The sequence below is a fragment of the Myripristis murdjan genome, chromosome 10 (assembly GCF_902150065.1).
Source record: "Myripristis murdjan chromosome 10, fMyrMur1.1, whole genome shotgun sequence".
Classification (NCBI taxonomy): domain Eukaryota; kingdom Metazoa; phylum Chordata; class Actinopteri; order Holocentriformes; family Holocentridae; genus Myripristis; species Myripristis murdjan.
The window spans coordinates 18,623,582-18,651,233 of NC_043989.1; the positions used below are offsets into that span (position 1 = coordinate 18,623,582).

Genomic DNA, 27,652 nt, shown 5'->3' on the forward strand with positions numbered 1-27,652 from the left:
GAGCAAATTTTCATTTAGATTTTTCTTTTTTTTTCACTTTATAATATCAGACCTATAAGCATTTGCAAGCATGTTATATGAACATCAGGATGCGATGTCAGCTCCTGATATCACTCTCTTTCTCACTGTATCATCCTTATTAACACTGAATGAGGATTTTCTTTAATTACTGACATTTGTCTATCTGCACTCGATCTTCCATTCTCGCCCTCTCCCATTACTCTTATCTCTCATGGTCGGATATTTTTTCTCTGACAAAAGATTTCAAATTCTCTAATACATTGAAATATGAATTCTCTATGAGTTCCACTTTCGAGAGCTGAAAGAGGGATATGGACTATCTCCAGCTCTCCATGGGAAGGCAATATGGCCACCCTCCATGCCTCTACAGGCAGCAGAATGTTGTTCTAACAAATCCCCAGATGCACCTCTCAGTTTTTTTCCTTTTCAGTGATTCCTTTTTACTTCTTTTTTTTTTTTCCCTGTGTGAAAACGCAGCTTTGCGGCTGGCAGAGCACTCACTGCCTGCCTGTCTTTGAACAGCTTGTGTGCCCTGGGCCTGTCCCAGACGCCATTCATTTTTTGCCTGCCTCTCTTTACACTGGAGATGAGCAGGTTGTTGCCTCTGAGCAGACTCCAGCACAGAAATCCCAGGAGGGAAGTGGGCCAGGAAGGAGCATAAAGACGAGTGCCGCACGCAGATATGTGACTATATGCACAATCGCATAGATGAATCAGATTAGACATACACACACATATGGTCTTGGGGCACACACTCACAAACAAACACACACACACACACACACACACACACACACACACACACACACAGTATTCCTGCTGAAAAATTAAAACTGCAATATACACAAAATGGTACCAATACAAACACAACTGACTTACAGTCAATCATAGTTCTTATTTCACCACATTTCTTCAACATTTTTTTTTCCTTTTATATATATAATACCATAAAAATGGATGGTTCAGTGAAACAGATTCATTGGATATGATTCGCAGAGCAGAGCTGGCTGAAGCTCCCCTATTTTTTTTGTAAGGGAAGGATTGCCATTGGGTTAATTTATCTGCAGTGCAGTGTATTGATGGAAAAGTCCTATGGGTGATAAATCCTGAGTGGTTGTTACAGCACAAAATGATAATGGCCCGGGTGTAGCATTCTCCCCAGCATATCAAAACAAATTTGTTGGGAATCGCACTCTGCTCTCATACAGGCAAACACAACAGCGCCTGATGCAGCAGTATGCAAATGCTCCCTTCTACTGTATTCCCGGAGCATGTAACATGATAAATGAACCTAATAAAAATGATATTCGAGTAAGTGCACTTGCTGAACGAAGAACATATAATATTTAACATATAACATATATAATATTTTTAATGTACTGTATGTGTTATCTTAATAATTGAAAACACTATACCCATTTAAAAAGAATTTGCCAAGACCTTTACACAGGATGGTTTGGGCTTTTACTCATTTTAAAAGATTATTGCATTGCTCAACTACTGCAACAGGGCAGCAAACTACTATTAAAAAAAAAGAAAAGAAAAAAAAATGCCCGGTTGGACCAAAGTGTTGAATAAATCAAAAGTGGTGCTAATGAGGAGCAGAGTGTAGGATTTTCTTGGTGTGACACAATGGTACAAAACTGAATGAAACGCTCAGCACTTGCCTATTCAAGATAACTCTACACTCCATGGACTTCATTGCCTGGTGTAAAGAAATTCTTTTCTGCAGTGGGATTACTCAGACTGAAATCATAAAACTAAGCCACTGAGCTGATTCCCATTTCCCCCAGCAATCAGCTGGCTGGATCTGTCCTGCCTCATGATCCTCGCTCAATAGGCAGTGACCTTGACGGATTGAAGAGACACATCGGCCCTGCGATACATCGACACTGGCCCCTGCTCCAATAGCCCACTGAAGGTGCATATTTAGACAAAGTGCTCCCTCAGATGTCTGCTTGCAATCCACGGTCAATAGAAATACAACAGCAGGAAGCACAAAGAAATTAGCATCTATCGACTCAAAGCTGTGTTTCTATAGCAGCGGGAACACATATGGCTGCCAGTGGGTGCCGTTTTTGTTCTGATGGCCCTCGTAGGAGACAGTCTATCCCCGTTTCACCATATAATGGTATGCGCCGATAGGGGGTGGCTGCAGAGTGAGGTCCAGCAGCTTCTCTCAATGCCTATGACTCATCAGAGTTGGCAGAGCTGGCCAAATTGTTTTAATTAGCTTCAATAAAGAAAATCCCACACTGAGGCTGACACTGAAACAAGGAGTAGAATGGAGCTCACTGAAGTCCTGCTCAGTCATGGCAGAAATCATAATCACCATTATTTTGGTCAGTGTTGAGATCACAGTTACTTAATATGATCACTCCATGACTTTGGGAACATCATGCATTTATTGAACTTCAAATACAACCAAACTTCTTTTTAACAGTAGATTTCCTTTTAATAAATATGTATAAAAAAAATGAATATAATTGAATATAACTGCAGCAGAGGAAGTTAAGGGGACTTTACTTTTGTGTGTTTTATTTCATTATTGTTTGGTCAAAGATAATTTTTATTGATATTTGAGTATATTAATTTGGAACTTAGACTAGTGTCTAATGGTGCAGTGTGCTTTTTAACTTAAGCAGGCTGGGTTTGTTAAATATGTTACTTCAGACATGGACTATTGGCAGTCTGTGGGCCACATGCAGCCCATCGACCTTCATTTTGTGGCCCTCAGGTGATTTTAAAAGTGCGAACAGAAATTATTTACATTGACTGTCATTTACTTTGTGAGTCGCTGCTTTCATTTTGGCCACTAGGGGAGCTGGCATTAGCTGGCATTACCTGTAGTAAATAAAAGTAAATAAACATAAAAGTATATTTTAAAAAAAAGCTACAACAACACAAAAATCTTGATGCATCCTACCAAGTAGCACTGGAGACAGGAGCTTTGCGTTCTCTTAAACGTGAACATATTTTAAGCTTCACTTTTTATCAAACGTCCATTTGTGTGCGGGGAAATTTGAGAGAATAATTCATTTGGGTGGGTGGTGGGTGGATCATTTATGGGTACCTGGGGATTTGGATGACAGCAGCAGAGTGAACGGTGTAATGGGTAACAGCAAGAAGTTTTTAAGTGTGTTTGTTCACTGCAATGAACAGAGCAGCCACAAAGAAGTTATCTCCTATCTCACTTACGCACAAAGAAAATCTTAGCTTTGTGGAATACTCCCTGGGCTATCCTAGCTACGGTTGGAGAGCACTGACCAGGAAGGCTGCGGAAAGCAACAAAGCACTGCAAAAAACACCGACTTGCAACAGTTAGTTTATACAGACGTTTATACGGAAATTAGCCTGCTGGTCTATGTAACGGCAGCGGTTCAAATAAAAATAGCCTCCACTCTGTCCTGCTACATGGGTGGAAATGGTCTGTTCTACTCTCATTCAATTTCTATAGCTCTGACACATGTGGCATTCGGTCACGCGATGCTGCTACTGGGTGGAAAAAGTGCCTCCCTGCAGGGACAGCTGCATATTTTAAAAGAAGTGAAGTTACTGTAGAGCTACTGAAAATTATAGCCACGCTGATAGCATGCTGGTAACTGTATTTGTTGGTGTTGCTTGTCGGACTCCTTGAAACCAAAGTGTCCATCATCTTGGCTTGAGCTGAACTAAATATGCCATAGCCTGTCTGGGTTTCGACTTTTAGGGAGTGGCAGAATTGCATTGTTTCAAAGGAAAGGGGTGCGCTGGATTTACAACATAAGACAAAACAAGAGAATCACTGAACTACGATTATTGGCACAATCCTCTTTTTATTTCAATTATTTTGCTTTTAGAATCGGCGGAAACCAAAATCGTAATTGAAAACGTGCTTTGAAGGTTAGCAATTGTGAAAACTTTAGTTTCCCATTCAGAGCTAAAGCAAAGCTCAGAGGGAGAAATGGATGATGCTGATGGGGGTACATGGACGGGAAAAGCTCCTCCAGAAGAAAAAGAAATGATGCATGAATGAGAATAAAGACAGAGAGAGGAGAACATCAAACAGATTATTGCCCTGCATTCTTATTACTGTTTGCGGAAGAAGGCAATTAAACATACAACCATTAATATGTCTTACATGTGATTTGTAATGAGTATTTCTAATCTTCTCTTAAAAGCTGATGCATATTCTTAACAGAAAAGGAAATAGATTCAAGTGTCGTCCCTGAATTGTACAGAGAGGAAATTTGCAGCACAAGAATTAAATTAGACACAGCAAATTAATACTAAAAGCAATTCTGCTTTAAACTATGACTCTGGGATTAAATTAGATTCATAAAAACAAGTAAAACTCACAGTCATTGAGAGGATATTGTGAGGCAGAAAGAAGCCAATATCTAAATGAATGTTAACGAGTAGAATCCAATTCATGGGCTGATTTCTTTATAAGCAGGCAGCAGCAAGCTGAGGGGTGCATGCTGGTGTGGGCCATGGGAACAGACGAGATGCATGGCATAATTGCCACTCATCTATTCATGGTAATTGTGTTTCCCCTACTACGGGGACTGGTGGACCTTTCATTTCCTCCTCAGGCAGTGGATGTGATAGGGGGATGGAGGGCTTTGGGGTTGTTAGAACAGGATTAAAAAGGCTACATCATCAGTGGTCTCTCCAAATGGCTGCTCACGCCCAGACCTCTCAACCCCAGGCTCCGAGACAGCCTCAACACTCTCCCTGGTTATTCTGCCAGAGTGCCAGCCTCAAATTTAGTAATCAAACAATATAAAACTGAATGGCTCATAAGAGCTCCTCAAAAATGTGAGATTACACATCAGCCCCTCATTCAATTTAAGGTACTGTTAATGAGAGCTGGGATTTGGACAAAGACAAATCTCATGATGTCCTTGACCAAATGCCTTGACATCGACATTGAGGTGATACTGTAGGGATGACTACTGGTGGTTTCACAAGACATTTACACACAAGAGATTTTTTGTAATGTGGGTATGATGATCAAGCAGATAGAGGCAATAATAAAACAGCTAGAAAAAGTTCAGAAAATTGCACCCCTTTGCTGTAAGGCAGAATTTAAAACAAGGAAAAGATAACACATATATTACAATATCCAAAATGCCAGGTGATATCTTGTCTTACATCATGATATTGATATATTGCCCAGCCCTACTGCTGACCCCCTTGGGTTTGCAAAACATCCACCCCCATAAACTTTTATTAGGAAGAATAAATTATTTCATTGTGAAATTAGATACAGATCAACTTAAAAAAAAAAAAATCTGAATCACTTCTGAAACTCCAAAAAGATTAATATCTCATAGCCAGACCTCTGTAAAAACAGTGGCATTTGGAGAATGTCCTGTCAAAAAACACTGGACAATAAGACAACAGTGGATCCAGAGGTAGCCTTTTGATGGGTTCTAAGTCTGAAGACACGCCCTGGAAACAGACCATGGTAGGAGCTTGATTTATCAGCTGTAGCCAACTGCCTGTGATGCAAAGTCTTCGTAAGTAGCAGGACAGCACACAGGTGAACATCAGTGCTACCGTACACTCATGCCCTTGTGCAATTTCATTAGTTTGATGCAATGACAACTGTCCACAGAGTCTCCGCCCAGTTCTAACGAAATGCTCTGCTGGAATGCTCTTTTTAAAAGATTTGTAAAAAAAAAAATTTTGGCCATTTCTGCTTTATCAGAGAGTCACAGTGGAGCGACACAGAAAAGACAGGGCAGACAGAGGGAATGACATGCAGCAAAGGGTCTGGGGCAGATTCAAACCCAGGCTGCTACGGCTTAGTCTTGGTATTACTGTTTTACTGATTATATATTTGATTAAATACTTCCTGATAGGGTGTGGGTATTTGGTCACTGGTGTAGTTATTGTTATTGGAAGTCTAGGTTGTCTGTTTTACTCTTCCTGTCTTCCCAGGAAGAGTAGCTGCTACCTTGGTAGTGACTAATGGGGATCCAAAAAAATAAATTACTAAATTTCATGGGACAAGCTCTACACAATGAGCAACCAGAGCCAGACCCTGGTTTTGTTTTAAACCAAGGTCTGCGTATACTGAGATTACTGAATAATGAACTGAATGCTGTTTTTTTTTTTTTTTTTTCAAATATGAATGACATTTTGGAAATTAAATGTCCTGCTTTATTTTTATGTGGTCGAGGCAAAACATCACGACAAATAAGTCTTTGGTTACTGTATATCTGGTCAGTGATGGTCCATGGGCATTGCTATGAATTCAGTGAGTCTGAGGCTCACCTGTTCCAATATGGTATTGATCCTGTCCACCTCACAGTCAATCACATAACGCTTCTCCTGCCTCCTGTCCATCTCCTCAATGATGCGCTTGAACTCTGCTGCATCTGTTGTGCTGCTAACAGACCGAGCAGTCACCTGCCAGTTGTTAGCTACCGCTGCCTCCATTATGGCCTGCAGTATAGAGAAACCTGGGAAGAGAGAGAGAGAGAGAGAGAGAGAGAGAGAGAGAGAGAGAGAGAGAGAGAGAGAGAGAGAGAGAGAGAGAGAGCAAAAGCCAAAAAGCATTAGACACAAAAGATACAGGCACACAGTAATACAAAAATTATGCAAGAACCCAGTGGCCAATAATTTATTCTTGATAGGTTTTTGCTTGAATTCAAAGGTTAAAGGCCATCTCATTACAATCTGAAAAAACATCACAAAGTACAAAAGCCCACTAATCTATTGTCTAGAGTCTAGACTTAGTGTGGGGGTTTGCGTGTGCGTGTGTGTGAATTTACACTTGCATATTCAGGAGGCAATATCATAATGAAGTGAAAAGGCAGGAATCATATCTCCATATTATTAAAAGAGCAGTGGGTGATGTTATTATGCTTGGCATCAATTAAATTATGGCATTTAGCTCAGCCACATGTTAACTTTGACAGTGCGTTGAAACAGATTCAGGGTCCCATTTCTCCTTGGAGGGCTGTGCCAACTCAGTTAAAGATAAAGACAATGAAAGATTCATCCAGACCAGTGGTAGCGAGAGATCATTATGCTAGCAGAAGAATGGAGAAAAAGCCCTTCTAATGATTAATTCACACGTGAAATATTTTCATTTAACAGAGCTCTCAGAAACACTACGGTCAAATGACATACCACAGAATGAATAATGTAGTCCTATTTCTGGAGGGATAGATTGCACATAGCACAAGCTGAAATAAAAAGGCTTAACTCTTCTCCAATGTATGAGAGACAGCCAACATGAGGGCTATTAACGAAAATCAAGCGTAACACTGGTATTTCATTAAGCCACGGATAATGTAATTGTTTTCAAAATTTATGCACAATACATGTCTTTTCCATATCTCCATTCAGGTTTTACAATTTGTCATTTATATTTTACTCCAGCTGGTACGAAGAAGAACATGCAGTAGAATTGAAAAAAAAAAAAAAAAATCCTCACCGGCACACAGGGCAAACATTCTGATTTCATGCGATGATTAATCTTACTGCTTTTGAAACGTTTAAATAAATAAATAAATATTTAAATAAACAGTGTAACACAGTCTGAACAGTGATGGGCAGAGAAAAGCTTGTCATACATTGTTTGCTGTGAGCCATTTCTCTGTACAACGTTATCTCTGTGAACCGGCTGCAGACAGCCAACAAAGCGAGCACAGAGCAGCATCAACAACGGCAATAACAAGAAAACCACTTCCTGACTCCCTTCTTTTCACCGCCTTAGCATTTACATTCCATCCAAATGGTCAAGTAGCCTTTTCCTTGAGAAGCATAAATGCTCTGAGACCGCAGCGCCATGTGTGCCCTCACTCGCAGTGTGCCCCCGCCACTGCAGCACTGCCATCTCAACCGGATGACCTTTTGGTGAGAGGCACAGCGCGTCGCGGAGCCCAACGCACAGTGTGTCATCTGTCCAGAGGAGCAATGGCACACTGCCTGGAGACATCAGCCTGCCAGACCTCAAGGTTATCTGGCAACCCTGTTATCAGGTCACATCTCCAAGGAAGTTAAGCTTATATTTTGCTGAATGGAACTTGTAGCACAACATGGAGCGTTGAGGGCATGTATTGTCGGCACAGGTACATACATAGTCCCATTGTATGAACAGCCTCGGGGTCACGCCGCTGTTTGTCAAGAGTGATACTAGAAGTTTACAGTGAATACATACATTAAACAACAGAGACATTGGCATTCTGAAGTCACATCCATGCTGAATGTTGTTAGAATTTCTATGTGGACCAGAGCAATAATTTCCTCTGGGAAAAAAAAAAAAAAAATGAACAAAGGGAAAACATCTGAAGTTGCTTTCATAATCATTTTTACATGAGTGCAGCACCAATCTCACATGTAGTATACTCAATGCACTATAACCTCTCAAGGCACATCCTTTATACCTACAGCAAAATTTTCCAGAATGGAGCTTTTGAATAACATGAATGCATTATTCATTTTCCTGAGGCATATGTTCAGAAGCGCACCAACCACTAGCCAGCTGGATAGCATGGCAGTCTTCCCAGCTATAAAAGGGTCTCACATTAAGAGATGTCATGCAGATTAACTGGGTCAAAATGGTCTCTGTTGGTTTGGAAAATGTTGAGAACAAGGCTGGTAAGGGTAACAAACCAATGAACCATTTAACACACTAATCACATTGGGTGTACAGTATGCCATGCATATGGGCTAAAATGATGGGCTGGATTTTTGTTTCAGGGTCACAAGTGTCCCTTTATTTTCTGCTAAGTGTACAACTGGTCTCAGACCTTTTCAAACGCCATTTAAAAACACAAATTTTAATGGAGGACAGCTGCAAAAGAGTCTGTAGTGTGTGACCTCTGTATGGAAACATTATTTCACGTATTTTGTGCTCTTTTCTTTCAAAGTCTGAGCTGAAAGGATGGATACAAATTAAGGTAACCCCAATGTGAAAGAGGGAAAACAATATCCTGTCCATCTGATTAGAATCACAAAGGACTTTTATTTTGAAATTGCTGATTTGTGCAGCACTCTATCTTCGCCTGCCTCCGGCACACCCCGATCTGTGTGGGAACAATTGGATTCATTTAAGATTCACAGAAGATTCCATGCCTGCCTAGTTTTACATTTGTATGGAAATTAAGAGATGGAATCTGGTAGTGGTAAATAGTCTTTCCATAAATGGATTACTTTTCCACCCACTTTTTTTTTTTTTTTTTTTTTTTGAAGTCAGCAGAAAAGTTTATTTCTTACTATTTAGATTTTGAAACCAAAGATGAAGGAAATCCTTAGTGAACAGCCAAGCCTGACAGCAGCACCACAGCTGAAAGCTCCTTTTTCATCTACACAGCATGCACAAAAAATAAAAAAAATAAATAAATGAAAAAAATCTGGTTCAGACAATGTCATGCTTTATTAAAAGCATTGCTACTCCTACAACCAAGTCCTCAAGTATCACATTACCAAGTTTGGGCTAATTGACAGAGTTTAATACTCAAGGCTTTAGTAACAGAACAATTCAACAATTCAACAGTAACAATTCAAGGTAAACAATTGTCAAAAAAAAAAAAAAAAAAAAAAAAAAAAAAAAAAAAAAGTCCTTGCCAGCACAGATTTATGTCAGCCACTCTCTTTTCTTGGGCCAGTGGCCACTTTCAGCATTAGCTGATCAATGAATTCAGCTGCCCAACCTGTGCTGGGGAGCCCTCATAAATGCTTGTGCAAGTCATTTTTATTTTGAACATGGAGAAAAGCTATAAATCCGATTCACCTCTTTACCAGGAGGAACCCTGCAGCTGTGTTGAATCTCAAAATGTAATACAGTCAACTACATAAATTCTGGACGACGACAACAAGATTTCCTTATCACCACCCATAAATCCCCGCAGTACAAATGCAGTGGCATGCGGCGGCTTCTGCTGATCATGCTCCTCAGTACTCATCATGCCATCGAGACAGGCGGAGTTTTAATATGTTGTAATGCTTGCTACCGCTGGTGTCAGTGTGCAGTGTCAGCGTGTAAACCTGCACACAGTCACACACACACTTCAGCACAACATTGTATATTATGTGTATACTGACACGTATGTTATATAAGCATATGCATTGAGGTAGATACATAGACACAGAGTGCTGATTGAAGATATACAGTATTGGACATTTATTATAGTTGTGCACAAGTATTCATAGATCACTTTTTTGTTGCTTTGCTCCCAAGGTGAAAATCATTTTTTGAGTTGCTTATTTACACACATATGTTATCTGAGGCAAACAGGACAAACTACTAGTGTTTTGCACTTGGATCATTTCCTTCTTCGCACCTCAATTTTGAATTTATGGATGTAACATTTCCTACTCCAGCTGCTCCCTCATTTTCATGTCACGGACTCCTAACTAGTGCAGATATGTACCAAGCCACAGAGAGCCATTTGATGTGTTTTTATCCAAAGGAAAGAAGGAAACGTTTGTTGGTGAAAATTATTTAGTTCAGAATTGCCTTCAGCCCAGCGCTGAACATTTGCCAAAGAGAGGGGAGAGTGAAACATATGGAGTATGGAAAAGCACTGACTGTGTTTTTCTTTCTTTGCTGTTTTTTAGTTTATTTGGGATCCCCTGGAATCCCCTTGAGGATCCCTGTTTTTTTACTGAAACCCATTTAGAGATAGAGCCAATCCTCCTTTACATGGCTTTGCTGCTGTAAATTTGAGCAGCATAAAAAGTCACTTAATGTCGACATCATGACTAAATGCTACCTACAAATATGCAACAAACAAAGGTATATTTTGCCTTCAAACTAGTGTTGGAGAAATAATGGTTCAATCTAATGCCATATCAAAAACAAGACCAGTTATCTTTCCTATCCTACTCTGGCCTATTACAATTCAATTCAGTACATGTATGAATAATGGAGGAGCCAACTAGCACAAATTCCATGACAGCAAATACCTTCCTGAAAATAAACAGCTGAATAAACTTCCCTTAAGCAAACCTTTCAGTGTTACTTTAGGTCAAATACCATTTTCTTTACAAATAATGTGAACAGGAAGTAAGGGTTAAGGATGACACTTTGGTTGTGGCCGTGGCTGTGATTCCATGATCAGTAAAGGAAACAATTTGCACAAAATAAAGGTTTATAGTTGTCAGTGCCAGGGTAAAATATATTGCTTCAGCTGATTGAGACTCTGCTTACCAAACAGTTTGTTGGCAGCCATCTCCAGTCAAGTTTTAATCTGGAAAAACAAAATGCTATTTCCCTGACAAGGCCTCTAAAATTTTAGTGATGGAGCAATCCTTTGAAGTGACAGTGTCTACTAATGAGTTTCTCACAGAATGGGCGTCTATGTTTAGGGTACTGTAACTTTGAATTACATATCTCAAAACACACATTTTAAACAACTTTATAGTTGGTGGAGCAGTGAATGAGAAATGAGGGGGGAATAATAACACCTGCATATTTTTAACATCTACATCAGCACACTGCGGAGAGTGTAGCGTTACCTGACTTCCCTGAGTCACCTATCAAATCCTGCAGTGGTGTGATGACGCCCTGTGTGTTTATGCATCAGGGCTGCAGCGGATGAGATGGCATGGTGGTGTGGCGTACAGCCGCTAAGTGAGAGCTGCAGCCCTCTTCTTCGTCTGTGAACCGGATCTTAACAGGATGAGTTTTGAAGCGTCACCCGTGGCGGCTCAACAGTAATTGAATTGAGTTGCATCTAATCTCATTGCCCAGCTCCTTTGGTTCCCTGCCTCTCATTAGGGTTCGGTGCAGAGTGTCACAGGCTTCCATCTCTCTCTCTCTTCCTCCCCCTCTCTCTCATATCTCGCAGCTGGTCCAGGCTAACTAGGCAAATCAGAGAAACACAAATTGCACATTTCTCTAGGCATGCACTTCAGCTTTTGCCACAACTGACTGTCAGCTTTCATAATACAGCTGTTGTACTTTCTCACTGTTACACTGCGTTATTTGTATTGTTACAACCCACTCCACTCCAATATTTAATCTACTAATCTAATCAAAGAGTGAAATGTAAGTAATTTAGGTACCATCCCATTGCAGACAATCTGATTCTCTATCCACTTGAAGACACTCTGGCTGACAATAATGAAAGGGACCTAAAAAAAAAAAAACCCTCAAGGATTCAACTGAAACTACTGCTCTTGCTTTAAGACCAATCAACAATGGTGCATGAAAGGAATGCCACAAAGCACAGAGAACAAAATCTTTTGTGAAGATCAAAAACTAAAGCACAGACATGAAAAGAGGTAGTGGTCATTGAGCCAGCTGTAAATGTGGAAGCTCTTCCCTCTTACTTGCCAATCCTCTGGTAAATAAGGGTCTCTGGCAGGCTGAAACGCCCTGCTGAGCACTGTCCAGGGTCCTGAGTGGGCAACAGAAACAACTGGATTGAAACTGCAAAGATAATGGCTTTGACTTATAGTTGCGAGGTTGGCTTCATATCAAGTTTATAGGGCTGACCATCTGCAGAGACAGACAACAAGTGGAACTGTAACACATTTTTCACAAAAACAACATTTTTCTTGTTAACATATATTCTTGAAGTGCCATATTTCTGTGCCAGTATAATGTAATTTAATATTGTCCTTGTGCAGTGATTCATTACGCACAGCAACAACAAAACAAATATACAAATTTAGTCTAATTAAAGCTGAAGCAGATGATTTTAACATTACATCTATTAGTATAATAGATGCAGAAAAGGGCGACAGCAGCAATAAGACTAGAGGCTTGCAACAAACGCTGTGAGCTGCCATCAGTCCCCAGAGCCACAAGGACACCACAATAGTTTCTCTTCTAGTTAAAACCCTGGGACCATCAAAATCTCACTCTCTATTAAATGCATCCGTGAGTATGTACTAATGAGTATGTATTCCCAAGGATGCTTTGTCTCCATTGTCTTCTGACGAAGCCAAAATAAATACCTATTTAGGGTCTGATGAGTGTTTACCTCTGGGCTAAGCATGCTCACAGGGCTCTGCAGATCCTCCAGTGTGTGCGCAGCGGAGATCAAAATCTTGGGCAGGGAGAGGATACGGCTCTACATGTGCATTTCCTCTCATTACTCATTTAGCACTGGCCTACAGCTTCGTACAAAAAAGGCTAGGCTAGGCTGAATGGTATAGAGCAGTGATTAGCCAGCATAATCCAAATAATCAATTATGCAAATTTTTCAATCTGATTTTTTTTAATCATTGATGTGCCCAAAGCTTTTAATACTTGTATCATTGTTTTCTACTGTTTCTCTTGTAAAGTGCTTTGAGTTGCATTTCATGACATGAAAGCTGCTATATAAATAAAATTTATTATTATTGCTGTTGTTATAATTTAAAATTATCACTATATGCATGAAAGATACACTCCCTTATTGATGGCCAGTGAAGCATTTTGAGACTTAAGTACTGCACTGGTGGCTCAAATGCTTGAAATGTCTAGGTCTCCCACTACCGGTAGAGATACAAAGAGGACATTTCTCTCCCTTCCCTCATTCGCTGAAAATGGCTGAAAGTACAAAGCAGCATGCAAAACACAAAAAATAAATAAATAAATAAATAAATAAAAAAAACAACAACCAAAAAACACTTAAGAACAGAGGTTTTAAAATTAGTTTTGGGGATATTTCAAATCACAATCCAAAACAGCAAAGCATTCAGAATGGCCTTAAAACCAAAACACCAACATTTAAAATAAAATCATATTATTCTGGAGCAACATCTGCACCAGACAGCAGTTGGTGCGTTTTTATCAGCGACAGACACACACACACACACACACACACACACACAGCCCTATATGCATAACTACAGCAATAATGTGTAATGTTCCTTGCCATGAAATTTATGTTAAGAGTGTTTCATAATTCTGAATGGCAGAGAATCACTCAAGCAAATGTAAAGGAGGATGACCAAAATTTAAGCCATTTTTTAATTCATGTACTATCTCATCCCTTCCCATGCACAGTCAGGATCCATGGCATTTTCAACCATGAAACTGCTGAATATACATTCATTAGTGAATTTCCATATTATTGACACATAGGACGAATATGATTCTGCCATAACATACAGTTCTGATGCTTTAATGACATTTGCAGTTTTTCCCTCTTTCCCCCTGGTTAACAGCATCTTACACTGTCTCCTCACACAAGAATTCATACACTGTTGATGAGCTGCTTGAGTAGATTTTTTTCTTCATTTTGTACTGATTAATGGAGCTAAGACAACAATAGTTAATCAAACAATTGGAAAAAAATAATCACCATATTATTTGATTACCAAATTAATTATTACCAAATTGACTTCTACAGCAAACCATCGTGCACAGCGACATAGGAGTGCAATCAGTGTCAGTGACAGTCTGAAGATGAGGCAGTCTTGCCGGTTCAAATCCCTGACCAGCTGTGGAGAAAAGTGAAAAAACACTCTCCCCTCCCTCCACAGCGACTGTTGAGGTGCCCTTGAAAGAGGCGCTTAACCCCAAGCTTCCCTGGTTTGATGGAAATAAAGCCTCAAAAAAACGGGCGGTCCATTCTCCTGACTGATTGAGAGAACACCAACAAAAGACACAATGTGGCTGCAGTGCACTGCATGTAAAAGCCACTACAGCTAGGTGTTCACAGGCTTCATCCTTAAGGTAGAAAAAGGAGCATTCCCAGTGAGGCAAACGCCAAAGTAGCCCAAATGTGTAGCCAAGGCTTTGATGTGGTGTTTACAGTAGGCCTATAACCAAAACAGTTTCACTGCCAAGCGTTGTCCTAATCACAAAGACAGCGCATGTCAAATCAAACAGAAGCAGCATGCCGCCTGTATCTTCAGAAGTGCATACATGCGGGAGGATGGAGAGTAGCGCCTTAACAGGGTGAAAATCCACCCACAGACTTTTTACAGCCTCGCTCTCTTTCCCTGTTTCTGTCACTCACAATCCGCATTTGTTGTGACCGGATGAACTGTGTATAAATGCATGTAGAGTCCGACCTAAACACGTACACAAACATAAACACACACAAAATATGGAGTTGTATCAGCTTCGTGAAGAGGAATGACCCTTGTAGTATTTTTAAATGTATACTAAAATCATTGAATGCACCTGTTTCTGTTTGGAACTACACATTTTTTGCATGTGACACTATAAAAAAGGACAAGAAAAACAAACATGAGGGATAATAGGCAGATACAACAAGGTCTAAAAAGGCGATGAGAGGTTGTTCAAGGGCTCCATAAAACTCTCTGAAAAGTTTGAGCTTATCATCCATACGACATTTTAAAGAGGATCTGAAGTGCTCTTCATGCTGTAGTATTAATCAGTGGCAAATGTGTTTTCTATTCAATGTCCTGCAGTGTCCTGTAATGCAATTGCTAGTAAGTCATTCTGGTAAGTCCTCATGTTATTGTAATGTACAGTGACAAACTGCCTGCACTACTATCATCCTCCAATAAAATATAAAATATATTTGTATGGACAAGCCTACCTGCCTTGTTCGAAATTCCCTCTTCTTTTGAAATGTTTTGAATTATCTTTAGGCAAAAACTAGATCCAAGTTCCAATATTACTCTAACCTCTGTGTGTGGTTACTCTAAGAATGAAATATATATTTCATTTGTTGTTTCAACAAACAAATTGGCCCTGTGACATAGTGTAACATCAAAGCAATCAACCTCTACAGTGGCTGCTTGAAGCAAAGGCCAGGACATTTCGTTATAATGAAAAAAAAAAAAAAAAAAATGCTCCCAGCAGCAATTTCATGGCTGCTGAAGCTAGCAGTGGGTAGGTGGTAAAATGGCTTTATTCCAGGTTCAGTTAAAAAAGGACACTGAGAGAGCACAGGGGTTTATTGTGTGCTTATTGTGACAGATGATGGCTCTCATATCACTGTTGTTTTGATATTTTTTTAAGGCATAAATGTTTGACTTGCAGTTGTTCTAAGGGGTTACTGAGTTGTAGAGTTTGCAACCACAGGTTAGGGGCTATCTGTATAATTGGCTGTCACTTGGACAGCGATACTGGTTTATATACACAAAATGAAAAAGGGGGAGAAATACCAGTGGTGCATAGCTTCATCCATATTTCTTTAATATTATTTTTCTTGTGCATTTTATGGGTTCTCTGTTGTGCCCTTTCTTGTCAGCGTGTCCAAGCTGATTTATTCTCCTGATGCATGCATAATTTAGTTGTTATGAAGGCAGCGTGAAGGAGAGGGACACTAAAGCACAAGAGGCATGTGTGTGTGTGTGTGCAAAGTCTCAGCTGGGTGCAGCTGATGTGCCATTATAGTGTCTGTGATGACACCACAAAGCCAAGGCAACAAGCTGTGGTCTGTGATATAGACATGGTTGCAGTAGGGAGCTGGCAGTCACCCTTATTATCTCATACTGTATGCAGATAGTATAAAACAATCCATTGTGGGCAATAATATTGCACTTCACTAGACATTATCCATGTGAAGTGTGTCACGGTGACATAAAAAAACATAGAAGCAATACTTGTGTAACAAATTGAACAAAAAAAAAAAAAAAAACCTGAATGTACTGCATTTTTACATGGTAAAATGACATTGCTTTAGTTTGCGGAAGATCTGCGAACCAATGGGGGTTCATACGAGGGTTATTTAGTTCAGGGAGAAAGAGAAAATACAAACTCGTCTTCACTGCAGGAGACACTGGAGGGGAAAACACATAGAATGACAGATCTCATTCTTACCACACCTTCCCAACTGGCTATGTCGAAGAAAACAGCAATAACGCTTGCTTTCTTCTGTCCTTGATTAGAGTAAGCTTTACTCTACGCTTTCCACATTTGGTAATGCATCCCATTACTTGATCTGTTATGTTGTTTACAACAGTAAAGACAACCTAGAAACACTACAGTCAAATTAAAGGACACTTTTGATTTGGTTTCTCATCAAAGGCATCCAGGAGAGCAGTGGGAGGCATTTTATTGTTTGAATCTTTCAGGCACAAAGGCAGCCGTCTCTGGATGGCCAATTAGAGGGATTGCTGAAGAATAGGAGCAAGGTCCACTTTAGCTACACTGTAGCTGTCTCTTCCCCCCTTCCCATCTCCATCTTTCTATCTAGCTTGGCAGAGGCTTGAAAAGATGGGGCTAACTATGTCCGGTCATCTAATCATCCCATTCACAAGCCTCTTGGCCCTGCTGGCACCTTGCGCTGCCAATTGTGCCAGCCTGGAATTATCTTGTCTGTTAAAGACTGATCAACAGGGTCTTGATTGTGAGTTATGAGGATTTAACACAAGGCCAATTGGTCTTTGATTGATGCAGCCCAAGTGATAATTCATTTTGGCAGATCATTTTCACTTTTCACTATACTTACCTACAATTTTATCATCCAAATACCTGACACCAGCAGCCCGGAGGGACTTAAAACAACCACTGGTGTCTCCGCCCACTTGCATGTATTTTAATGAACTTTCTTATACAGCACACATATACATATACACATGAACTATAGCCTTTAATATGCTTATATTCAATAGAGAATTTATTCTGATTTGTGTCTATTTTTCAAAAATGACTCCTATAATAATAATAATAATAATAGGTATCTGCAAGTTTGGCACTAATTACCATAAAAATGGCCAGTAAAAAGGTTATTCAGGGTCTGCGTTGTCATCACTTTAAAAAAATGGTGAGAATTCACCAACCAGCTAAGGACTGCACACCCTGCAGGCATATTTCAATGACAGAGTCAAAATGAAAGAATTAATATCAGGCTTCTTCTTCCACAAGTTATTAATAAAAGACAAGTTTAATTTACTTGAACAAATGTGTTGGGACTGCATTATGTGATATACATATATAAACACATTAGGCACAAGCTCTTGGCTGTAAGTCAGTCAGACATCTACCGCTCTGAACATGATGAAAGGCTCAAATTAATTTCACAGTGTCAGAAACATCAGCAGGTGGGCTGGGTAGTTGAAAGGTCGTGAGATGGGAGCCTAATCCCCCCTAATTACTGAGCATGGGAGAGCGGCCCCACCTCTCCTTGTAAACAGAGTGCACACTGTGAAAAGGTCCCCGCCTCCCTCAAGTGGGGCCGTTCTCAGCTGCCCAGGGAAATTGTTGTTTCAGTTATTTTTACCTCCACCAAAGGAATTGGACTGGGGGTTATGTTTTTGTCCCATTCCATCTGTTTTGTCTGTTTGCAGGATTTCTCAAAATGTTATGAATGGATTTGCCCAAAGCTGGGCAGAAAGTATGGTCACAGGGCAAGGAAGAGCTGAATAACTCTTCATACCAACCGGGCAAAGATGATTGTGGCGGTGGGGGTGGCTGCTCACAAGAGGGGAAATAATCGGCAAATAGATACAAGCAGCACCACAAAACTTTGGATGCTTATCAGCAGACATCATATAACAAGAGACAAGCCCACCATTATTGGAATAATCAAAATACATGGGGGCACTGGAGAGATCATTTGTAGCTTAGACATAACCATATGCCAATTTTTTCAAAACTCGTACAGTGGGTGAGGGACACACCTAACAACCACTCAAACATGGTGCTGATTGGCCACATGGTGCTGCAATAGTTGGCCAAACTGCTTGAAAGTCACTAGAATTTGAACAGGCATATCTGATAGCCCACATTTCTGGTGTAGACATGAAAATATATGCACCTCCTGATGTGAAACAAATTGGCAATGTGATGCAGAAGAAATTAATAAGTTTTGGTGGAAACACGACACATTGAGTTGGCACGCCTTTGCAACTACATAGCACTGCACTCTGCTGACTGACATCTAGCTTTTTGTTTGGTTTTGTTTAATATTAACATTAAACTGAAAATGATCTGGGGCTCATGAGCACAGTCAAACTGCCAAATGCTGCAACACAATACTGTGTATCTAGCGGGTGAAAGAATAAGAGGAAAGATAGACAGAGGTAGGGTGACGAGAGTAAAGACTAGAAATGAAGAGGAAGGGCTGACAAGGTGTTATCACCTTCTTTTGGTATAAACACAATAAAAATGTATTTTTTTTTTTTAGTGGCAATTTAAAAGATTCTTTAAGAAAAAAAGAAAAGGTTACTATTCGCTTAGCTCAGGATGACTATAATATTTCCCTTGGGGTTTAATAGGGTTTTTCATCAATACCAATGGATCTGGCAATTGCTCTGGCGGACACTGAGATTTATGGCTTTCAAAAACTCACTTTCCAGTCTGTACTCTCTGTTTTGGAACAACCCTGCAATTTTGTTCTCAAGCCAAAAAAACAAAAACAAAAAAAACAAAAACAAAAAACAAACAAACAAAAAAAACAAACCAAAAAAAAAACAAAGCAGTATTATTTTGCATTATTACATATTATGTGATATTATTGGATCTCTGCTCTGACTAGCTTACTGGCTATACTAGCTATATCTGAAAAGGTTGGGCTGGCTTTAAGTACTTTTTTTTTTATAATTTCTCAATAAAAACATCTATCTTATCAGGCATTGCAGCTGTATTCTCAGGTATTCCCTGAGCAACAGGTTAATTATTGCAGCTCAAACTACAATACAGACTCATTGATAATGCACTGATGTATCGATGCATGTGTCAGAGAAAAGGCAAGACTGAATGTGTTGCCATGGAACTCATTCACATCCTGGCTTAGCCTACAGCCTGGTGTTCAACATTTTGTTTAGGTTTGAATCTCAATATAACAAAATGAACATCAGTTCAAGTCAGCCCTTTGAAAATGTGACTTTATTTATGTCACTCACAGGCCACTGTAGCTGTGCCAAGACCTGTTGATGTTGCACGTCTTTGGTCGCCAATTTTGACTGAAAAATCATATTATGTAATGGCCCTTTGTCTAAAATACCAATACAGACAAGAACCTTGGCTAATTAGAGCAGAGATCTATTAAAAACTATAGTGAAGAGGTAATTACAATGTAAAATGCTGTAACATTCATAATGCTTTGTCATTTGTTTTGGTGGTTGGAAACTAAAAAACTGGTGTGGTACCGGTGGAGTGTGCTGTCACATAATTTCTTGTGTAGTACAGTGGTAAATTTGGCTTGTGAATGCTGGGATCATAAGTACACAATGAAAATGACTCCCTCCAGGCCCTGGGTGGCCCCTGACTCCCTGAGCTGGATCATAATAGTCCATGCCTTCCGGGCCAGGGTATTCACAATGGACAGAGCATTATGAGTGTTTAGATTACACAAAAAGCAATACAACACCCCTGTGAATGACTACTTTTTATGAAGGAAATGACTCAACACAGAACTGCTTCAAAATCTTTTCAAAAACCTCAGTGAAGTCAGGCTGAGCTATCAGGCCTCAGCTTCAGTGTGAGGTGAAAGTGACACACACGCCTTCTGAGTGAGACAAGTATTTGAACCAACTTCGAACTGAAAAGTACAGTATTGTATTGTCAAAAAAAAAAAAAAAAAAAAAGAGGGAGGCATCACTTTACTTAGGGTTCTGATCTAGTTTTTCCAATACAATCCACAAATCCAGGAGAGAGTTTGTAAACAATGTAAATGCGTGCGAAATAAGTTTCGGCACTAAAATAGACAGCGAGAAGAAAAGTAATGCACACAAATGATTCAAGTCCTCTGCCTGATGACAAGCCAACTCCGCTGGAATAGAGAGTAATAGTGCCACAGAAGGTCGGAGTTTCTCTCACAGTCAGATGATTTTTCCTCTTTTCTTTTTTGGCTTTTATTCTTTTATTTACTCTAATAGGCTGCTTTTAGTTGATAAAGAACAAAGACAGAATGCTGAATTTGTGATTTTATCTTCTTGACACATCCGGGGAGCAAAATGAGACAACAATGGGTGGATGCCTTTTTCTCTCATCTCATCTCTCATCTAAGCCCACGCTGAGACTCAAAGACACTTTAATTTGCAATATATTTATATATATAAAAAAGTTAATACAAGCTTTATGTATATGCAGCATAGTTTTTAAAGCACATCCAAATTTGGTCATTTAGGCAAAACAAACTTTTTTGCATTTAAGATAAACAGCGTCCATCTGGCACTTGCAGGTACAGCGTCATTGCTCACAATGTAATAATCAGTAGTGTCACTACATATAAACTGATATTTTAACTACATTTTGCAACTCATTTCAAATCTGGACACCGTTTTTAATTACGCTTTGGTCAATTTGAGCAATTGATAACTACTGAAAACATAGACAGGTTTTATCCAGACCACCTCACTGGGTCCAGAGTGGAAGCAATATGTGTATCAATAAGGGAAGACAGGGGCAGAGCAAAAAAAAAAAAAAAAAAAAAAAGACAAGACAAAGCAAGACATGACAAAACAAACAAAACAAAACAAAGTCTGACAAGCAAAACATCCCAAAGAAAACAACACAGCACGACAAGGGAAGTTACATTTAAAGAAATACAAATAAAACATTTTAGTAATTAATGAGTGATTAAACCAACAATATATGAACACAATAAATGAATAATAAGCTAATATTTAAACAGCATACAATATGGAAAACAAAATAAATAAAAAATGCATTTTGTTGCTATAATAATAATGAGGTGGTGGGGGAGTGAGCAGCTGAATGGGGAGATGGGTGGCGAACAAATGGGCGAGTTAAGTGGATAGATAAATTAAATAAATAAACTTATTAATAAGACATAGCTAGGCAGGAGGTGGGAAGGGAGGGTTATCATCAGGGGTAATTTGACGGTGCATATTTGAATTATTTTATTTGTTTTTAATATTTGTCAGGGCTATGCAAGTCAATACCCTTTTCATTTATTTAAACCTGCACCGAGTCACTAGGCCAGGCCATTTTGCTGCTTTTTCACCATTTTGTTCTCTTTGTTATCAAATTCTGGCCTGGAATGTGGCTCCGCCCACTCCGCCCACTCCTCCCCCTCGCCTCTTCAGTTTCATTCAAAGTGTCTCTGAAACCGCAATTCTGCAGATAAACGTTGCAAAAGTGCCTCTGTCCCTGCCATCAGCACTGCTCATTCAAAGCAGTTGTTTACCTTTTTGCTGAAAGTCTGCAGCTTCACCATATTTTCAAACGGGAGACAAAGTAATCCAAGTAATCCAACAGGACATTTAAGGGAGTGAAATGCAGTTCTCATTTCCATCCCAAAAACACTTTTTTTTGCCTTAAGTATTGATTTTATTACAACCAAGCTGTCGTAAACCCCGAAGCAGGGCTGAGTTTGAGCTCTAAACGCCCTCTAGAGGTCAGAAATCAGTTACTGCAACTTTAAGTTTTTTTTAACTACAAAAAGTTACTATGCAATCCACTTTATTCTGTGAAGAACCCATATCAGGTTGTTCGATTTTGATTAGGTCTAGACTGCAGTCAGACAGGTAAAATGTAAAGTAACTTAACTTTAACTTAACAAAACTTTCTCTTGAGAGTAACTTTCCTGTGCTTCAACTTCCTCCAGCAGGAAGTATAGCTTGTGAAACTATTTGATCAAAGCAGCCTCCCCAGCACCGGTTTCTGACATCAATACTCCTGTTTTTCCTTAAAACCCCTGTCAATACAGTTTACAAAAAAAGGACAAAAGATAAAAATGTGTGCAAGTGTGAATTTGGAGCGGACAGATTAGACTTTGTGTAGCTTTGTAAAACACTTTTTCTTTGTGCTAAGCAGTTCCCACGACAATCTCAAATGCTGCAGCAATCTTTTATGATCAATACATGCACTTTATTGTTCCAGATAAGTTTGTTAAATTGACTCCGCTGCAGTAAGGGTCATTGAAAATATTGACAGAAGGAATGAAAGAAGCACCCAAGAGATATTTTTGGCTGAATGCTGGGATACAGCTTCCACATGATTTTATTTAAAGAGCATACGACTTCCTGGTGCTATAATGAGGGTATGGCATCAAACACTTTCAGTGGTACTTAAAACTGCCAGCAGTTAAATGATAAGAGTAAATAGCTGTGCTTTTTGTGCAGCAGCTACGCGCAGGATCATTTTCCCGCTAACTGTATCACATTCAGAATATTGATTGGTAACGGAAATGATGGAAAGAGATGAAGGGACGCCGGGCATTGTTCTTAATTTGTCACCACCTCCTTCGTGTAGCAATGAACAGAGAACACATCGATATTTCGAGACAGGGTGAAACTCTGCATCCCACAACACCATCATGCACCTAATGAGATGACAGCTCCAGGTCTTACCAAAAAAAATATCACTGGCATTGCTCTCTCCAAATTGCCATTCACAAAATGTCAATGGAAAATAAAAGCGCTTTCACACTGTCAGAGGAGACAAGAGCCTCTTAATTCACATTGTTTTATTTCTGTAATGGAAAGGAAGTAAAGCATGGGTCCTGATTTTTTTCTGCATACCCTGCATTGAACACTGTACTAGTGCTGGGCTGTTGCTCCAACCCAGAACAAATAGCTTAGAAAATTCGAGTTTGTTTTCAGCTGTCAAATGGCTCAACATCGGTGGTTTGAGAGGCTTTGTTTCACGGTACATCTTTTCAAATCTACTTGACTGTATTTAAGGAAGAACAGGTTGTGACCACTGTACTGTAGTACCACTGCAGAATAGATAAAGAACAGTTGCAGGATGGGGAACTTCTGAGACGGCAACAACAGCGGGGTTTGAGATAACATAACAGTCGCAGAGAACACAAATGTAGATGGGCAAGAGGAGGTGACAGATGAGAGAGAGAGAGAGAGAGAGAGAGAGAGAGAGAGTCATAAATCAAGTGGAGGTGAGATTGCTGAATCAGGGTTGATTGTGCCTGGGAGAGACAATAAAGCCTGTAATCATCTGTCTCTACTGCACAGACCTGGCAATTATCTGCCCATACCTGACCGCCAGAACAGAAAGGGCAAGATCCATCTCCCTTCACCCCATGCAGCCAAAGCTTTTAAAGTGGAGGATTCATCTGCTGATACAAACTGGAGAAATGGCAAAAAAAAAAAAAAAAAAAAAAAAAAAAAAATTATATATATATATGCTCAAGAACTAAGAATCGCAAAGAAAATGGAAAAATAGAGGGTTTGGCTGAGGTAACTTGAAACTGTTAACGTGGATTGTCCATTTTTTCGGCCGGCGATGGGTCACTTTTCGGGGTAATTCAAAAAGACAAGTGGTGATATCAGTCACTAGAGGAGGACGCAGTGCCTTGCTTCAGCGTTGTATTTCCACTGCCTGGACCTTTCACCTCTCGTACATCTTTCATACACATACACCACAGACACATACACACAGGCAGCCTCTCTAGATATTACCTTTGATAAAAGAAGAGTAGCCACTCATTAAGCTGGTCTAACCACTTTCAATGGAGGCTCCATTTGCCTCCAATCCAGCTCCTTCATCATTATGTCTGCTTTCAAACAGCTGTCTGACATTGGCATTTAGGGTAAAAATTTCCCTCCATTTCCTTCCAATACATCAGAGTCTGAAGCATATGAGCAATCGCTCTCAGACTGAAAGCACTGCACTAAGGCCTAAAAGCATTTTTTGTCGGTCCAATAACAGAGCCAAGTGCGTGGTGTGGTTGTAATTAATCTATTCTATTGACTGGATAAAACCCCTTGGTGGAACTCAACTGGTGAATGTTTTTTTTTTTTTTTTTTTTTGTAGCACAATGTTTTTTCCTACCTAGCAGAGGACTTTGGAGAATAATTGCAAATTTGGTCCCTGTATTGTGTTGAATCAATGCTTTTATCAAACACGCAAATTAAAAGGCAAAAAGCACTCAAGAAAGTAATAAATTGCAACGGGGTCCTTGTGTAACACAGCATGACCAGACAGGTCATTGTTTATTCATTTGCTGCCATGACAAGCAGAGAAAGCAGAGTCAAAATTCTGTCAGAAAAAAAAAAAAACTGCTTGCAGAGCCACACTATGACAAAACAGATTTATGCTTTTCTCTCTTGCCACTTATGTTTGAAAGGAATCTTTACCTTTAGGTCAGAAAACAAGCTTAGCTGACAACATCACCAATTTAGTGCTATTAGTCTGAGCATGACCTGGCACCAAGTATTAGTGGTTTTCTATTATCGAGCACTTCTCTCAAGATGTCAGTTTTGTTTTTTCAGACAATGCTAATAAACCTAATCTGAACAACAATAATACAGTGGAATGCAAGGAATCGAGTTCCTTTAACTCTCAAGGTGACCCAAAGCACTGTCGCTGCGTCATCTAAATCAATACATTGAATTTAAATAAGTGCATGAAAACAGATGAAAGACACCATCTGTCAATTTCACTTGCTCTTCAAAGATGGGAAAAAAAAACACTGCAGACTATTTTCCCCTGTCAATCCTCCTGGCCAAGCCAGCAGTCAGTGTCCATATTGCCTGGGGAGCTGCACTACCTGATAAGCAGAGGTAGAGGCTCTCTGACACATCTGTCTGCTTGATGAGCCAAGTGTCAAAGCCCCCCCAAAGTGCTGGATGGAGTGCATCAATAAACGACTTTAATCCCCTCCTGGGGCCAATGTCCTCCCACTAATAAGGGATCGTGTTACACTACTGGCAGTAAGGAGAGAGCAAAAGTGGCTTGGCATGGGCCTCTGCGTGGGGATGTACGGTACACAGGGAGTTGTCTGAACACAGGTAGAAGGTGGTAAATCATATGCGGCTGCTGCCTTAATTGCTGGACTGATATATTGTTTTGTCTCTTTCTCGTTTCCCACGTCCCTCCTTCTTCATCTGTTTTGAAAGTGTCTGTTTGACATTATTCTCTCCCACTCTTCTTCTGTTTTATATTTCAATTTCTTCCTCCACCCCCACTGTGTGTCCAACTCTGCTCCAGACAGTCTCACCTGCCAGACAAAGACAGGATGGCAGAGAGATGGGGACCGGTGTAGCCGGGCAGCGGCGGCGGTGCTGAAGGACATGTGGGTTGCAAGCTTCCGCAGGGAAGCTCCAATGAGCGCTCCAGTAAGAGTGACCCTAATTAACCACGTATTATCTCCAGGCTGCGTGGAGGATTAAGGCCCTCAGCTCTGGACCCTGCAGGCCTAGAGACCCAAAGACAGAGGACTCTGCACTACAGCACACTTCATATTCTGCCTCAGAGCAAGACAGAGAGAGAGAGAAGGGGGAGGGAGGATGGACCAGAAAAGAAGACCCAAACGGAGAGCACACTGCAGAGAAGACAAGTTGCCTGAAGCATATCTGCAGGTCAGGACCTTTCTATAATGAGCAATAAACACAGCAGCTCCTATGTACAGTGTAGGAAGAATGCGTAGCCACTCTTTTTGGAACCTTCATACCTTGTGTTTTTCCAAACAGAAAGGCACAGTGTTGCTTTGTTGTCACAAAACACATCTGTCCTTGCCATTTGCACAGGTACTCTTCGAACAAATTGGAATTACTATAGTATTATTCTGCTGAGAGATAATGAACTCATTTTGTTGTCTAACATTAGAAATCCCAGGAATGAACACTTGGTCATGTTGAAAGGGTGTCAAACACACGGCGCTGCTGCATTAAACCAGTGTCTATTGTCAACAAAGCAATGCAATCTGGGAACTACACAAAACCTTCATTGACGCAACACAATGAGCAACCCCCACAGGCAGAGCCTCTGATTTCTGAAGAAATCATTTTAGAGAGTAGCAGCTGTGACATACCTCATTTCAGATGAAAGACGAGCCAATATCAACAACATGATTAAACAGAAGATTAACCGGCACAAACCAGCCTACTGTCACAAGACTCTAAAGGCTATGCCTCATAAGATGTGCAATTTCTTAAAGTGTTATGACTCTACACGTTATTGCAAGTTTTACTAGCTAAGTATACAGTGAGTATATTCCACATTTACTTCAGACTAATGTAAGAAATAGTGTGATATTAATGGTTCAAACGTTTACATGCCTTTCTTCAAGTATTACGTGGTGAACCCATTTTCTGCTAGCTGCTATTTTGAGCTTGCACTCCTGCGGGTCTGTGCTATAATTTAAGCCATAAACCAAGTCCTGACTCAAGGCCTGCAGTGTCACCTACCTCGATCGGTGTCATAGAGGTAGACAAACTTCTGCCACTTGTAGTGAGAGAGCAAGCTGAGGACAGCACCCCGAAGGGCGGGGCGCATCTGGATGACAAACTGCACCTCATTATCGGTGGGGTAACTGGGTGTGACAAAGGAGGTGTGCAGAGCACCGCAGAAGGAGGTCAGGGTGTTCATGGACTTCTTGTCGTAGAATCCGAAGATGGCGTACACTCCACGGGAGAACTGGGAGCAAACTGAAAGGAAAGCAGCGAGCGAGAGGACATGAGTGTTAACACACTGTTTTGTCAGAAAGCACACATACACATGTACACATTTACACATGCTTGCAACATCACTGTGGGAAATAACAGATTACTTGAGTTGTTTGACCCATTCCCAATAGTAAAGGTTTGGTAAAGGTCAGAAGGCTGTTAAAGGCAGAATGAGGAGGATTTTCCTAAAAACAAACAAACAAACAAACAAACAAACAAAAAAAACAATGTATATACTCATACAAAAATAATTCCTCTTAATCATCACTTCTGATCCACTATAAGTGTGTGGCAGTGCATGTATCTACAGAGACCCTGCCCTCTACTTCTTGTTTTGCCATGCCCAGGACTTTTCTGGGCATCTGCGGATTCTGTGGATTGCGGAAAAAAGGGAATATAGTGAGGGGAAATGCCAAACGGACAAAACTGGTTCCACAACGAGAGTGAATCTGGAGTT

At 40.2% G+C, this 27,652-nt stretch overlaps 1 protein-coding gene across 2 annotated transcripts in view; it reads right to left on the reverse strand.

The window, feature by feature from the left end:
• Positions 1–27,652, reverse strand: part of gria3b (glutamate receptor, ionotropic, AMPA 3b) — a 79,318-nt gene that overhangs the window by 30,094 nt on the left and 21,572 nt on the right. For both annotated transcript variants that reach the window (XM_030061684.1, XM_030061683.1), the window contains exons 3-4: positions 26,938–27,177; positions 6,286–6,473 (exon numbers count right to left, since the gene is read on the reverse strand). In XM_030061684.1, the coding sequence (XP_029917544.1) occupies positions 6,286–6,473; positions 26,938–27,177 (428 nt within the window). The remainder of the gene's footprint in view (positions 1–6,285; positions 6,474–26,937; positions 27,178–27,652) is intronic.